Below are 16,101 nucleotides of genomic sequence, written 5' to 3'. Positions count from 1 at the left end.
CATCATATGACGAGATTCAAGGCAAAATAGGTCATTTGGCCCATTATGCATGTGCCACATGCTTGCCCTAGCAATTCACTTAATGCGAGTAGTGATAACTACACAGCTAACCCAACACTGGAAATTTGGCCAAAATACTGGCACACAGTGATGAACTCTTTTCAAAAGGATCTGTAATGTCCACAACCCAAATGCATATATGGGACCATCGGCTTTACATCTCCACCCACAAGACATCCCCGATATACAGTGTTTCCAGCTGGCATTTTACAAGCAGAGCAGTTGTAAGGGGGTTTTACCTCCCTCCCCCCCCCCCCCCTCCTCACCATAACCTTCCACCTCCTAACACCCAGGATTGCCTTTGGTTGTGCTTTCTTCCTCCGTAACCACCACTTGTTTGTCTGTGTGCTGTACCATCCTCTTAACATGGCAGACTCCTTTTACATCTCCCTCTCTGCCAACATGGACTATCTTATAACCACTAATCCCAACCATTTCTTTCTCATATGCGCTCCCACCTCTTCTTGATATGTGTGCTGTACCGTCCACCAAACAGTGGTGAGACCATTTAAATCTCGTTTTCCGACAACATGGACCAACATATATCTACTCATCCAAACTCTCTCTTCCTCATATGCGGTGATTTGAACTGTCAGCCTGCCAACTGGCTGGGTGTTGCTACCTCTTAAACCCGCCATGGCATTGCAGCAAAGGACTGCTGTGACTCCCTGGGCCTCCCCCAATCAGTGAACTTTCCCGTCTGAATTTCTCCCAGTGGCACATCCTCCCTTTGGACTTTGTCATGAATAATTTTCATACGAATGTCTCCTGTTCCTCTTATGCTCCAATCGGCTCATCTGATCATGTGCTTGTGAGAGTCAACATCGCTCTATATCTAGATATTGTCAGAGAGCTGCGTCAGCACCACGGAGTCTGGCAGTTCACCCAAGCTGATTGGCAGGGACTGCAAGCTGCCATCTCAAGTCAAGACAGTTCCTTCATTCCCACCTCTCCTGATATTAATACTCCCTGGGAATCCTTCAACACAAGCTTGCTTTCTCTTACGTATCAATTTATACCATCTCTGCTGCAGTTATCATACCTATCCTCTCTCTACCCAGGTACACATAATCATGTGGTGTGGCTGTTGCCTTCAAACAGCTTGTCTTCTCTTCCTGGAAGGCAAATCCAACTGAAGGCAACCTCAGATCATACCACAAAGCCCATACCAAGGGGAAAAAAACTTGAAAATCTCTGCTGCTCTTGCTCATCCTCTTTCTGCTCTGTTCACTCTTTCTGCTCTGTTCACACTTTCTGCTCTGTTCATTCTCTCTGGGTTAATTTCCATCTGCCTGAAAGTTAGCCAACATCACTGCAACGCACAAGCACGGTGCAGAAATGGATCCTCTTAACTACAGGCCTTTTAGCTTGCTTCCAATTAAAAGCAAGGTCATGGAATCTATCATTGCAGTTGACACCAAATCCTTCAATTTCTCCGATTGACTGATCTTCACATTATCAGTTCAGTCTCAGACACAGTCATTCTACCCTGGACATGCTGCTTCTACTCTCCAAATAATGGATGGAAGCCCTTAATCTCAGACATGAGATCAGGGCCATCTCTTTGGACATATCTCAGGCATTGGATACATTCTGGCACCCCACTTTGATCTCCAAACTCTTTTCTTATGGCATCCAAGGCCACCTCCTTTCATGGATCACTGATGTCCTCCACTCCCGTAGTCAGCGTTTATCTCTTAACGGGATCCTCTCATCTCCTCTCCCTGTCAAGGCTGGAGAGCTGCAAGGACCCAGTCTTGTTCCTCGTCTTCAACAATGATCTTTCCGATTGCCTGTAAAATTCTTCTTATATATTGCCTAACGACTCCACCCTATACCGTATCATTTCTCATTCTTCAAACAGGCAGGCACCAGCCACAGCCTTCTTTCCTTCTCTTTCTCTTTCTCTCTCTTTCTTCTTCTCTTCTCTTCTCTTCTCTTCTCTTCTCTTCTCTTCTTCTCTCTCTCTCTCTCTCTCTCTCTCTCTCTCTCTCTCTCTCTCTCTCTCTCTCTCTCTCTCTCTCTCTCTCTCTCTCTCTCTCTCTATAGAAACAAACAAGAGCTGGTCCAACAATTGAAATATGTTTTTCAACCCTGCCAGATCCCACACACTCACTCTGTCTCTCTGAAAGCCCCGTGTGGCAAACCCTCCCATCTACTTCATAAACAAAGTACTTGAAGAGGTTAAGCCACTCAAACTTTTCTTCCTCACCATCAGCCATGATTTATCTTGGGAATACTACATGGGAATACTTCATCCTCCATCATGCAAGGTCTTTCCTTGGCCAATCTGAACTTTCAACAAACCTATGAGGCCTTCATTCGCAGCTTGATAGAGTACTGCTCTCCCTTTTGGGTCGGTGCCCCTGCCTCGCACCTTGCTCTTCTTGGTGCCATGAAAAGCAAGGCCCTAAAAATCATCGGGATCTCCCACAACAAAGCTGAGTGTCTTGGCTTGTTACGTTCTTATCACTGACAGGTTGGTGGCCTCTCTGTATTCTACTATGTCCTTTTAGTCGTGCACACTCTACCTCTCTTGGCTTTGTTCCTCCCAGGTTTAGGCAGGCCACACATGGTCTGCCAGTAGCTCTATTCTTGTTCCCAAAATCCAGTCACACTGCTCACCTACACCCATTTGTTCTTCTTTTCTCTCACCTGTGGACAGTAGCGGACTGGGTCTTAAAACCGGCCCGGGCATCCTTCACCTAGGTCGGCCCATTATTCATTTATATGACACCGCATTCAACCCCTGACCGTCTCTTCTCCTTCTCCGTCCTTTCTGTTTGGTTATTTAATTATGTATTTTTGTCTTTTTTGTCTTTGTTTTACGTACTATGTCAAAGCGTCTTTGGGTTTCTTGAAAAGCGCTATACAAAATAAATGTATTATTATTATTATTATTATTATTATTATTATTATTATATGTTGCTTATCTGAGAAAATAGATGAAATGCTTGAAAAAAAATTTAAAAAATAAAAATCCACTAAAAATTAAATTTATTTTCAGTAACACAAGCACATGTCATGTCTAAGAGAGTAGGTGCCTGCGCAGTTTGCTGCTTCTGGCAGCCACACCATCAATGATATCCTTAGTTCAAGTTTGGCCAAGATCCCTTTTTCCACAGACATCAACATGAACGCCTCAAGATGTTCTTGTGTCATTGTACTTCGCAGACGGCTTTTGATTTTCTTCAAAGCAGAGAAAGACCGTTCACATGCCACTTGTGACACAGGTAGCGTTAGCAGCAGCTTGTAGACAAGCCCAATGCGCTTGTAGGCATCAGTGAAGAGGTTCAACTTGAAGAGCACCTTGTAGCAGCAGAGAGGACAGGCTTTACATGACTTACATGTACTTGGCAGAGTCTTCCTGTCCTGTTCAGACTCACTGTCCTACTGCACTGTATAAGCATCTGCTACTGACTGTTTCAGTGTTGACCATTGTTCTCCAAGGCTTCGCAGTTCTTTTCGTAGTTGTTCCGCAGTGACACCATCATCAAATCTCAGCAAATGTTTATGCAGCTCTTCCATAGCTCCCGATGGAACTTGGTCAAAGTTCCTTGGGTGAAGAAGTGAGAGATCAGCATACAATGTTGATGTTGCTGATCTGTCAAACCGCTGCTCAATGCTGCTCACAATAGTGTCCACTATTCGGTTGTACACTTCAATGCGATACTTCTTTATTGGGTCAGAAGCTGATGTAGCCTCATCTATGGACAGTTCGCCATTAATACGTTTGTGCTGTCTTTGCCGTTTTATAGGAAGGGACTCTTCCATAACAAGATTTACATCCATTTCATCCAGCTGGTCATTAGCCCAATGAACAAACTTTGCTGCTGCATCATGACAAGCTTGGAAGTCATCCCGTAGCATCTGCATATTCTCTAGCAATTCATCCACCATCCGGTGCACAGTCAGCAGATCCAATTGCACAGTTTGTAGATACTTGGAGAGCGCTGTAGTGCGGGAGAATACTTGCAGATATACTTGTGCAGTCAGAATTGTTTCAAACTGCAGGAGACTGGCAATGTATCCCTTTCCCTTGGCCTTAACAGCTGCTTGGATCTGGTCAGCAAATAGTATGGCATTAAGAGTGGTGATAACTTCCATGAAAAGCACTCCAGTTGGGTTGTTGAATGAACCAAAAACCTTCTTCAAGGTGGCATCCTTTGACCACCATCTAGTTTCTCTGATAGTTCCCATTCGTTTAGTGGAGTGGAGTGTCGCACACTTCACAGTAGACACAGACACTTCACAGAAGTGGAGTGTCGACTCCAGATGTTCATTCGCTGATAAGATTCCCGAAAGAATACTGCAATGTCATTCAGTAGTGAGAACAGTGATGCGCTAGTCACCACAACACTTGTAGCTTCGGTCACAACGAGATTTAACACATGCACGTGGCACCAAACATGGATCTGCATTGGAGCTTCCTTTGATAGCAGAGTACTGAAGCCTTTGTAGCACCCCTGCATGTTTGCTGCACCATCAGTTGAGTTTCCAACACAGTTCTTGAGGCCAAGATTCAGTCCTAACAAGTCTTCAGAAACAAGTTGGACAAAAGCTTCGCCAGTAAATTCCTCACATTTCACCACACTCACTATTCTTTCTTGGATAGTGCCAGTGCTATCAACATATCTAAGAACAACAGAGCACTGGTCTTGTGTTGAGATGTCTTGAGTGGTATCAATTTCCACAGCAAACATGTCTGTTACTTCTTCAGAAATCCACCGACGTATCTTATCCCAGATAACTGTGATAACAATTCACTGTAGTTTTAGACAGCAAAGTTACCAAGGAGCCTCGACCTCATGAACTCTTTGCCTTCTCATGTTGCTTCTTGCTGTTCTGGACAACGTGAGAGAGATGATCGGCTCTGCAGGAATCGTACTTCCGAAGTAGTTTTACAACCTCCAGAAATGTACCATGGTCTATCTCCTCATTGTCAAGTGTGTATGCTGCTTCTTCATTACTTCCTCTGTAGCTCAGTCCCCTCTTACCAATGAGTTTGACCACATCCACAACTCTTTCCATCACTTGTCATCTCTTTCTAACCTCATCATGATGGCTACGTGCGAGCAGGTGAGAAACGCTGGACTGTTGTCGATCGACCAGGTATGCTGTAGAGCATCTCAAATGAAAAGAAGAGCGTTCATGTTCTTCATCACGTGTATGTACATGTCGCCAGTCAGTCATTCCCTCGATGAACGTGGACCAGTCTGAGGTGCTGGAAAACGCCAAGCACACTGTGAAGAGAAGTGAAGAGAATGATTGCCATTGTTGTATGACAACCACCATCTGTTTGTACCATCTTTTCGCATGAAACACCTCTTGACCACTCGGTTGTCAGTTTTTTGATTAGGGTGGTAATTCCAAAACAGCAAACAATCTTCATCTCTACATGGTTTCTTAAAGTAGTTAATGGAGGGGTATCCCTCCTCTGCAAGTGTAGCAGCTGCAGCAGGTACATCTCTCTCAGCTGACCGCACCTGTTCGTGTTCACCAATTTGCACCAATTCTGCCGATTCAGCTGCTAATTGGTCATCTACTGATTCAGCTGCCTTTTGGTCATCTACCAATTCAGCTGCTGATAGTCCAGCTACCGATTCAGTATCCTTATCCCCATGTTCACTGACTTCACCAGGCCCAGTATTAGTATAGTACTCTTGAACAGATCCAAAAGGTTTCTGCACTTTGAAGCACTATCTGACAGTTTCTTTTTCTTTCGATCACGTTCCTTCTCAGCACCTCATTTTCTTCTCATCTGGTTTGCTTTATCCATTGTTGGTTACAGATGCAGATGCTGAAAAAAAAAAAATTAGCATCGTAAGTCAGTTCGCGACATTGTTATCAATACTAGATTAGTCATCAGTAAACCTATCTAAACTTACTTGGCCTATCGGCTCAAAATCCTGTTTACTGTTGACTTGGTAGTTTTTACAATGAAGGAAACACGTATCGGGAGTACATACGACATAGCGATTGTGAATGTAACAGCTCTGAGGCATCTTTCGCTTCGCATCGCAGTGACAGTGAGCACCAACATGGCGGCTGTAAGACTAAAATCTGGCTTCAAACCCCTCACCTCACAGCCCACAGCCTTCAACCAGACATATTAACATGCTCCTCCCCCTTCATTCCCGTTCTTCAAAGCAAAGCGGTAAAAATTGTTGTGTCGCCATTATATATGACGAGCAACGGCACCCGCCCTAAGGGCTGGGCTTCAATTAGGAGGTGCGATTTATTTTAACATCCGTTAAATATCACACGCAAATCATCAAAATCTAAACAGTATTTTTAGAATTTCAATAAAAAAACCACATCACTGTTCATATCGGTAAATATTGTTCCATCGTGTTTCAAATCGTGATTAGTGATATCAACTGTACGCTTTTCTTTAGGAAAAAAAATTGAATGATTTTGTACGGTACCTCTTCTTCAGCTCAGAACTTCAGGATACACGACATTGCTGATAAAAGTTCCTTTTCTCTCTTTGAAGTTCTTGGCAAACATTTTTATATTGTCACTGCTGCCAACGCGACGCCATGGCATTATTCATAACATTCATTCATTCATCTAATGATCATTAAACATTATTCTTACGCTCATTAAACGTTCATTAAACGTCCATTAAACGATTACGAAAATAAAAACGAAAAATATTACGAAATGACGTTCACACCATCACATCAAACACTACCGTCAACACAAGTCACAAACATCGTCACAAACGTTACGTTACGTAATTCAAACCGTGAACACATCGAATATTGGAGAGCCCATTGCGCAAACGATTTGTTTTCTCTGGTACGTGTTACTGGGCGGGTACCGTTGCTACTAATTATAATGAGGCGTCAGGGGCGACCTTTTGAACTTTTGATATTTAGCGGGGAATCCCCGGGGATGGAGGCAGAAGTTTTCCGTGAGATTTTTTTTCAGCAGTTTTCTTATCCAGCCCAGCGGCCCATTTTTTACCCAGCGGTCCCAGCCCACCGGGCATTGCCCAAATGCCCTATGGCCAGTCCGCCCATGCCTGTGGAACCAACCTCCTCAGTCTGTTCAGTCCCATCCTTCCCTGCAGGGCTTCAAGACAGCTGTTCACAACTACCTCAGGTCATCCCAATCCATGCTCATGATCTCTTCTACACCAAATTATCTCATTCCCAAGCATACCCCCTTCTCCAGGTTATTGTGATTTCCCCCCCCCCCCCCCCCCCTCTCCCTCACCTCTTTTAATTTGCTAAGTTGTAGGTTGGTTTGTTCCTTTTCTGTTTCATCCCCACTTCCCCCATTACTCTTCTTGTTGTGTTTTAGCTTGTGTGTACCTTCTTCCTCCCCACCTGTCCTTCCCCACCTTCACTTTATCCCACTCTCACTTTCACTTCTACTCTGTTGATGCTATTTCCCCCTTTCCATTTTGTTCCCTTACATTCTGCTCTAGCTCTTCAACGAGCCTCGATCATCTATACAAAAAAGAAAAAAGTTGGCCTCCAATTAAACTTCAATCGGAAGACAGCTGAATGAAGAACATGTTATTCTTATAATACTTACATGCTCTTATTTTTCTGATAGCATTAAAAAGGGTTTTCAAACTAATACCACATAATTATGCAAAAAATATGGTTGTTGTTGTTGTTGATTTTGTTTTTAGTCTTGAGATAAATGAAACTTACCTTGAAGCCAATCCCGGAAATGGTGCAGCCACGTGGGTGGGAGTGCATTTCTTGAAGGGCGCACAACAAATGGAAGTTCAGCAAAACTCGCGTGCAGCTGAAGTAAGGCCTCTTGGGATCGAGGGTAGTCAACACCATCGGTTGTCACTAAGTAGACATTGTAGAAGGAGAAGTAGGCAGCCTGTGCTGAAAGGAAGGCATGCTCACGAGTTCCTCGTGGGACGATGTCCGTGAGGTCGAGGCCATCCCGAACTTGTGTTGTGCCGTATAGGCACACCATCAGAAAGCATAGGAAGAGGCTGATGACGACGGCCTTCAGACGACAAGGTGAGATAATGTTTTTACAAAGGTCAGGTGTTGAATTAGCAGCACCAAGAGCTCAACGCTTGCATACTCTCACATATGATCACTGGGTATCCTATGAAAAGTGCACGCATTTAAAGGATGTTTTTGTTCCATACATCAAACACATTTCAATATTTAAAATATATATAGTATTCAACAAAAAATAAGAGACGGATAGAGTTCCTCTCATTACCTTGGTTTTGCGTAGCAGCAACCAGGGTGCATAATGCTCCCTCGCAAAGTTCTGCACAGACCAGCGTGAGCAGCGACCTTCACCACCAGGCCTCTCATCTGATAACAGATCTCGCTGTGAACTTGTTGTTTCAGGTGGGGCCAATGAAGGAGATGGTAGTGGTGTAGGATCACCACAACGTGCTCGAGCTGGTGGACATGACACCTCATCTGCATATGCCTGTACCATGACCTCAGCACATGGGTGCACTGTTGTGATACAGCGCTGACTTGTGGGATCATACTGGACCTGCAGGGAACCAGCGCATGGCATTTTTATATTTAAAAGTCAGGAGAAGGATAATTGAATGAAGAGACGAAAATAAAAGACAGTAAGCTATAGGCTATACAATGACAATAAAAGACAAATGTTTTGAGAAACAAAAAGGGATGTCAAAAAAGATCAGTAGAAATACAAAGGTTAATATAATTATTACGTTTGCCAAAGATAGCAGAATTTTTAATGCTTCTTTATATCAACTTCCTATCCCCTTCCCTTTATGTCTAGTTTAAAAAAAAAATTCTATTTAGACCCCTCCCCATAGCATACATAACAAGAGGGAGAATAGCTTTGCAATACATGTCCCCTACCGGTCCCAATGAATGTTCTTGATCCAAGCATTCAGCAATTGCTACAGAATAAGTTGCAGTTTCTGTAACTTATAATAAAGCTATGCACAAACTTTCAGTTGAAAATATTATAGTGTAGCGGCTACCGCTGGGTTTTCACAATCGCCTTGCACCTATCAAGGACGCGGAGCGATCACCATGCCGGGCTCGTCCAGGACGCCCAGGCAGGCCCGCGCTCAACTTGCCAGGCCTCGGTCGGGACGCCCGGGCATGCCCGGGCAGGCTCGCCCTCAACTTGCCAGGCCGCAGCCAGGACGCTGGGCCACGCCCCCTCTCGCCTTTCCTGGGCAAACGCTCCGGGATAATATGTATATATATTGCTGCCCGATAAACGGGCTTTTCAGAGTGCCTGAGTGTTTGGTTTGATTAAAGCAACTCGGATGAATTCCAGCTTTTTGTCGTGTCCATTCTTCCGATCGACGTGGGAGCCCCAGCTCCTTCATTGGTGACCTACCGACATGGACACGGCAGTCGCCCTTAAACTGCCTACCTTCTGGGAGGCTCACGCGGCGGTTTGGTTCGCACAGGCGGGTTCCCTGTTCGCCCTGCGAGGCATCACGGCCGACGACACCCGCTTCCACCATGTGGTAGCAGCGCTCGGTTCGGCCACCGCGGCCCGCGCCCTGAGCCTCCTCGAAGCCCGCCAGCCGCTGACAAATACGGCGCGATTAAGAAGCTTCTCCTCGACGCTTTCGCCCTCCCATCGGCGGAGCGCGCACGGCGCCTGCTCGACCTGCCCGAGCTCGGCGACACGCGCCCTTCCGAGCGAATGGACTACATGCTTTCACTGCTCGGCGAGCACTCTCCGGCATTCCTGTTCCGGGAGCTGTTCCTCCGTCAGCTGCCTAACCCGGTACGCCTCGCCCTGGCAAGCACGACGATCACAGATCCCCGGGCCCTTGCCAGAGAAGCCGACAAGATCTCCGCCGCAGGACAGCGCATCGCAGCGGCGACATGGGACCCACCGCCGTCCGACGCAACACCCATGGCGCCCGAGCACCCGGCACGGTCGACGACCGAACTGCCGACGCAATTGGCGGCCGCTACACCGAGCCGACCACCTCCAGCACGACGACCGGGGCCTCCACCTGACCAAGCGTGGTGTTACTATCATGCCAGGTTCGGACAGAAGGCCCGGACATGCCGACCCCCGTGCACCTTCGGCAGGCCGGGAAACGGCCGGGCCGGCGTTCATTACCAGCCATGAGCGCCGGCCACACGGGCAACTTACTGTTCATCACGGATAAAGCGTCCGGATGGCGCTTCCTGTGCGACACCGGCGCCCAACTGAGCGTCATACCCGCCTCTGACCAGGACAGGCAATCTGCGGTTTGCGGCCCCTCCTTGGTTGCGGCCAACGGATCGACCATCCGCACCTTCGGCCCGCGCAACGTCACCCTCTGCTTCGGCGGCCAATGCTTTGCTTGGACGTTTGTAACCGCAAACGTGCCCATGGCTCTGCTAGGCGCCGACTTCCTCTGCGCACACGGACTGCTGGTGGACGTCCAACGGCGTCGTTTAATCAACGCCGAAACCTTCAGCTCCCTGGTATGCACATTGAGCAGCTCCGCGCCGACCGAGCTGGCATGCGCCGTCCCGGCGGCGAACGAGTTTGCTCGCCTGCTCACGGAGTTCCCGGCCCTCACGCGGCCGACGTTTTCGGCCGTCGCAGTACGGCATGGGATCGAGCACCACATACCAACCACGGGCCCGCCGGTCTACGCCAGGGCCCGCCGCCTCGACCCAGCCAAGCTCGCCGTGGCGAAGGCCGAATTCGACGCGTTGGAGCACCTCGGAATCGTGCGGCGCTCCGATAGCGCGTGGGCCTCGCCACTGCACATCGTGCCAAAGCCGGGGGGTGGATGGCGCCCGTGTGGCGACTACCGCCGTCTCAATGACGCTACCACCCCCGACAGGTACCCGATCCCGCATATCCAAGACTTCTCCGCCCGTCTGGCGGGACGGGTCATTTTTTCGAAAATTGATCTCATACGGGGATATCACCAGGTACCTGTCAGGGCGGCCGACGTCCCTAAAACGGCAGTCATCACGCCGTTCGGCTTATTCGAATTCTTGCGGATGCCGTTTGGTCTCAAGAACGCGGCTCAGGCGTTCCAGCGCTTGATGGACGGCGTGCTGTGTGACCTGCCGTTCCTTTTCGTTTACGTGGACGACATCCTCGTCGCCAGCATGTCCCGGGCCGAGCACCTCCTCCACCTCCGAACACTGTTCGGGCGCCTCAGCGAGCACGGCCTCATCGTCAACCCGGCCAAATGCCACTTCGGCACGACGGCCGTTGATTTTTTGGGCCACCACATCACCAAGAACGGAGCCGTGCCGCTGCCAACCAAGGTCGAGGCCATCACCACGTTCCCGCGTCCCCGCACCATAAAGGCCCTGCAGGAATTCCTGGGAATGGTGAATTTTTATCACCGCTTCGTGCCCCGCGCTGCTCAACTCATGCGGCCCCTCTACGAAGCCCTCCGGGGCAAGCCGGCCAAGCACGACATCGCCTGGTCCGCAGCAATGGATGCGGCCTTCCAAAGCTCAAAGCGGGCCCTCGCCGACGCAACACTGCTCGCTCACCCGGTGCTCAACGCTCCCATCGCCCTCACCACGGATGCCTCCGACTACGCGGTGGGCGCCGTACATGAGCAATGGGTGAACGAGGTTTGGCAGCCACTCGCTTTTTTCAGCCGGCAGCTCCGGCCGAACGAGCTCAAATACAGCACGTTTGACCGGGAGCTCCTCGGTCTACACCTGGCCGTCCGCCATTTCCGCCACCTCCTGGAGGGCCGACCTTTCACGGCGTTCGTCGACCACAAGCCGTTGGTTTACGCCATGGCCAAGGTCACGGAGCCGTGGTCGGCCCGCCAACAGCGCCACCTCTCCGCCGTGTCGGAGTTTACCACGGACATCCGGCACGTCGCCGGCAAAAACAACGCCGTGGCCGACTGTCTTTCCCGGGCCAGCGCGAACGCGGTCCACCTGGGCGTGGACTTTGCGCTTATGGCGGCGGACCAAACCACCGACACCACGGTGCAAGCCCTCTGGGCGGCGGACACGGGCCTCCGCCTGGCCGACATCCCCTTCGCGGACACTGTCCTGCTCTGCGACGTCTCCCAAAGGCCAGCCTCGCCCCATCGTGGCCGTCACCTGGCAACGCCGCATCTTCGCCTCCCTCCACGGCCTTTCCCACCCGGGCCGGAAAGCTTCCCAGAAGCTGGTGTCGGCGCGATTCGTCTGGCACGGCCTTCGTCGGGACGTCCGCGATTGGACCAGCACGTGCACGGCCTGCCAACGGGCCAAGGTCCACCGACACACCCAGGCCCCGCTGGCACCTTTCACCGTGCCCGAACGACGTTTCGACCACGTCAACGTGGATCTGGTGGGCCCCCTCCCCCCGTCACGGGGGTTCACACACCTGCTCACCATGGTGGACAGGACCACCAGGTGGCCGGAGGCCGTTCCCCTCGTCTCCACCACCACCGCCGACGTGGCGCAGGCTTTCATCGCCACCTGGGTCGCCCGCTTCGGGGCACCGGCGGACATCTCGTCAGACCGCGGACCACAGTTCACCTCTGAGCTGTGGGGCGCGGTCGCCCGCAACCTGGGGGTCAAGCTCCACCGTACTACGGCCTACCACCCCCAAGCAAACGGGTTGTGCGAGCGATTCCACCGCCCCATGAAGGCCGCGCTCATGGCCGGCCTTCAAGACGGCGGTTGGGCCGACCGGCTGCCGTGGGTCCTTTTGGGCCTCCGCACGGCCCCCAAGGAGGACCTCCAGGCATCCACCGCCGAGCTTGTCTATGGCCAGGCGCTACGCGTCCCGGGCGAATTCGTGCCCGACGCTACCAGTCCCTGGTCCGCAGCTCACCAGCGCTCGGACCTCCAGGAGGCCGCCCGACGGTTTGCCCCCGTGCCAACATCCCACCACGGTGACCCCCAGTCCTACGTCCCCCCAGCACTTCGCACAGCGGAGTATGTTTTTGTGCGTCACGACGCACATCGGGGGCCACTCCGGTCGCCGTACGACGGGCCCTTCCGGGTGCTGCGACGGGACGACAAGTCGTTCGTCATCGACATCGGCGGCAGGTCGGACCGGATTGCGGTGGACCGCCTCAAGCCGGCGCACGTGGACGTCGACCACCCACCACGGGTGGCCCTTCCGCCGCGGCGAGGCCGCCCCCCGTCCACGGTGCCCCCCACTCGACCGCGCCCACCACCACACCGGACCTCCTCCCACGACCCGCCAGGGGTCGCTTCGGCCGGGTCATCAGGACCCCCCTCAAATTGACCCTGCCGGTGCAAGTCGATTCTGGGGGGACGTGTGTAGCGGCTACCGCTGGGTTTTCACAATCGCCTTGCACCTATCAAGGACGCGGAGCGATCACCATGCCGGGCTCGTCCAGGACGCCCGGGCAGGCCCGCGCTCAACTTGCCAGGCCTCGGTCGGGACGCTGGGCCACGCCCCCTCTCGCCTTTCCTGGGCAAACGCTCTGGGATAATATGTATATATATTGCTGCCCGATAAACGGGCTTTTCAGAGTGCCTGAGTGTTTGGTTTGATTAAAGCAACTCGGATGAATTCCAGCTTTTTGTCGCGTCCATTCTTCCGATCGACGTGGGAGCCCCAGCTCCTTCAATAGGGTATGGGAAAACCACAGGTGGGACGGAGAGACGGACGGGACAGACAGACAGAGAGCAAACCCATAGTCCCTCTGGTGAAACCGGTAGGGGACTAATAAATAGATAGCACTCAAGTAAAAATAAGAGGATGGCAAAGAAGAAAATTTAAGTGCCATAGGAAAAAGGGTATTGAAAGGTATTGAAAAAGGTAGGTATTGAAAAAGATCATTAAAGATGAAGGTACTTGTGTCAACATGTGGGTTCTGCATAGTACTGACCTCCACAGTGGAGTGCATGGTGATCTGAGTCTCTGGAAACACTACAGGACTATAGGAGTAAGGAGGTGGTGGAGAAATCCCGTCTTCATCCCTCGATACTGGGGATATCCTCACTGGTTGCGTCTCTGCAAGGCGTGTTACACTGGTGCTGCAAACAAGGTGAAGGCCATGAACAAAATACACATTGATTATCCATGTGCATGAATAGAAGTTAAAAAGCAATGACTGAACTTCTCGATATAATTTTAAGAGTTAATCCCAATTGGAGTTTGTGGGCGTGGGGGGAAGGGAGGGCAGATAGTGGGGGAGGTGGGGCAAATATTTTTTGTGCCGTGGCTAATAATCCCCTCCGGTCTGCAGCAGGGCTCAGTAAACCACTTGCACTGTGGCACGTGTGACGTGTACAAGTGAAAATGCTAAGTCTCTCCCCCCCCCCCCCCCCCAACCCAGATGAAAATGGTAAGTCTCCTCCCTCCTCCCTTACAAGAGGATGGGGGTTTCAGATTTCATGCATATGATCTGACATTTGGTACTACAAACACGTATGCAAAGTTTGGTGGAGATCGGCCTTGTCTTGTTTTTCCTATGATTTTCAGATGTACAGATAATTGCCTTATTTAATACAGTAGGATATTATGCTGAAAGTGAAAGAGAAGAAAAAGAGATCTTTCAAAAATGGAAAATTACAATAGAGAAGAAAGGTTTATGCATCCACATTAATAAAACAAAGGTTATGGTGAGTGGTGAAGAAGGAGAAAGGAAAGAAAGTAGGCAATGGCCGTATTCAGTATGCGGAAGAGGAGTTGGATGGAATTTAATTCAATGTAGGCAGTGTTATAGATAGTGTCACAAGAGGTGCAGTGGAATCCTACCATTAATTTGCAATTGGTCCCTGGCGTTCACACCAATACAATTTTTTTTCTTATGGATCCTATGCATCAAAAAGCTACATATATTGAACAAACAGTTTCAAATGGAACACCTCGCCGCCATTAGAGCATTTTAAATGGCATCAGAGGTGGAAAATAATGCGAATTGTTGCTCCCAGCTTGCCGGCTCGATGACAGAAGACGCAATTTGCATTTTTCCCCCCCTCCATCCCTACCCCATTTATAATCCTGTGCAGGCATGGACAACTTGCTAGTCACTGGAAATTTGGTAACAAAAGCTGGGATTTTCACATGTAAGAAATATGAGGATAAATCATTTCAAGAAAAAGATAAACAACAAAAAGAAATGCTCCTGAGCTCAGAATTAAATTTAGAAAAGGTCAAAAGTATGTGTTACCTTGGAGGAATCAGGAGGAGCAGAATTAGCCATTATATCAATAATAAAGTCAGCCAGGAATAAGTGGAGATTGCAACTTGGTTGTATCATGAAGAATAGAACAGTTTGGTTATCTGCTGTGATGGATCATAAGATGCTGACTTATTGTCTCCACCTTTAGTCAGAGCAAAAGAGCTCCAACGAAAGGTATAGCCTTAAACGTCAGCACCTTACATTCTTCATGGCGGATAAATCAACTATATTATATTCTTATGTTTATTCTCTGTATTGGCCTCTGTTTATTATCTGTATAAGCACATGCTCAGATTGTCCTTTTTTTTTTTTCTTTTTTTTTCTATACTGAATCGAGGCTCGTGAAAGAGCTGACAACCGCGAGGGAAAGACAGCACAGGGGGACCACGAGGGAAAGACAGTACAGGGGGACCACGAGGGAAAGACAAAGACAGCACATGGGGACCGCGAGGGAAAGACAGCACATGGGGACCACGAGGGAAAGACAGCACATGGGGACCGCGAGGGAAAGACAAAGACAGCACATGGGGACCGCGAGAGAAAGACAGCACATGGGGACCGCGAGGGAAAGACAGTACAGGGGGACCGCGAGGGAAAGACAGCACATGGGGACCGCGAGGGAAAGACAGCACATGGGGACCGCGAGGGAAAGACAAAGACAGCACATGGGGACCGCGAGGGAAAGACAAAGACAGCACATGGGGACCGCGAGGGAAAGACAGCACATGGGGACCGCGAGGGAAAGACAGCACATGGGGACCGCGAGGGAAAGACAGCACAGGGGGACCGCGAGGGAAAGACAGCACTTGGGGACCGCGAGGGAAAGACAGTACAGGGGGACCGTGAGGGAAAGACAGCACATGGGGACCGCGAGGGAAAGACAGCACATGGGGACCACGAGGGGAAGACAGCACATGGGGACCGCGAGGGAAAGACAGCACATGGGGACCGCGAGGGGA

General features: G+C 50.1%; 1 protein-coding gene across 1 annotated transcript in view; it reads right to left on the bottom strand.

Moving 5' to 3' along the window:
• The window catches only part of LOC137434688 (protein patched homolog 1), a 211,590-nt gene that overhangs the window by 77,134 nt on the left and 118,355 nt on the right, over positions 1-16,101 (bottom strand). The window contains exons 14-16 of the mRNA XM_068127838.2: positions 13,844-13,991; positions 8,269-8,556; positions 7,731-8,043 (exon numbers count right to left, since the gene is read on the bottom strand). Of these exons, the coding sequence (XP_067983939.1) occupies positions 7,731-8,043; positions 8,269-8,556; positions 13,844-13,991 (749 nt within the window). The remainder of the gene's footprint in view (positions 1-7,730; positions 8,044-8,268; positions 8,557-13,843; positions 13,992-16,101) is intronic.

Source organism: Myxine glutinosa, chromosome 1 (assembly GCF_964187855.1).
Source record: "Myxine glutinosa chromosome 1, kmMyxGlut1.1, whole genome shotgun sequence".
NCBI classification, from domain to species: Eukaryota; Metazoa; Chordata; class Myxini; order Myxiniformes; family Myxinidae; genus Myxine; species Myxine glutinosa.
Note: the sequence above shows the minus strand (reverse complement) of the source record. Positions and strands in the feature narration are given on the sequence as shown.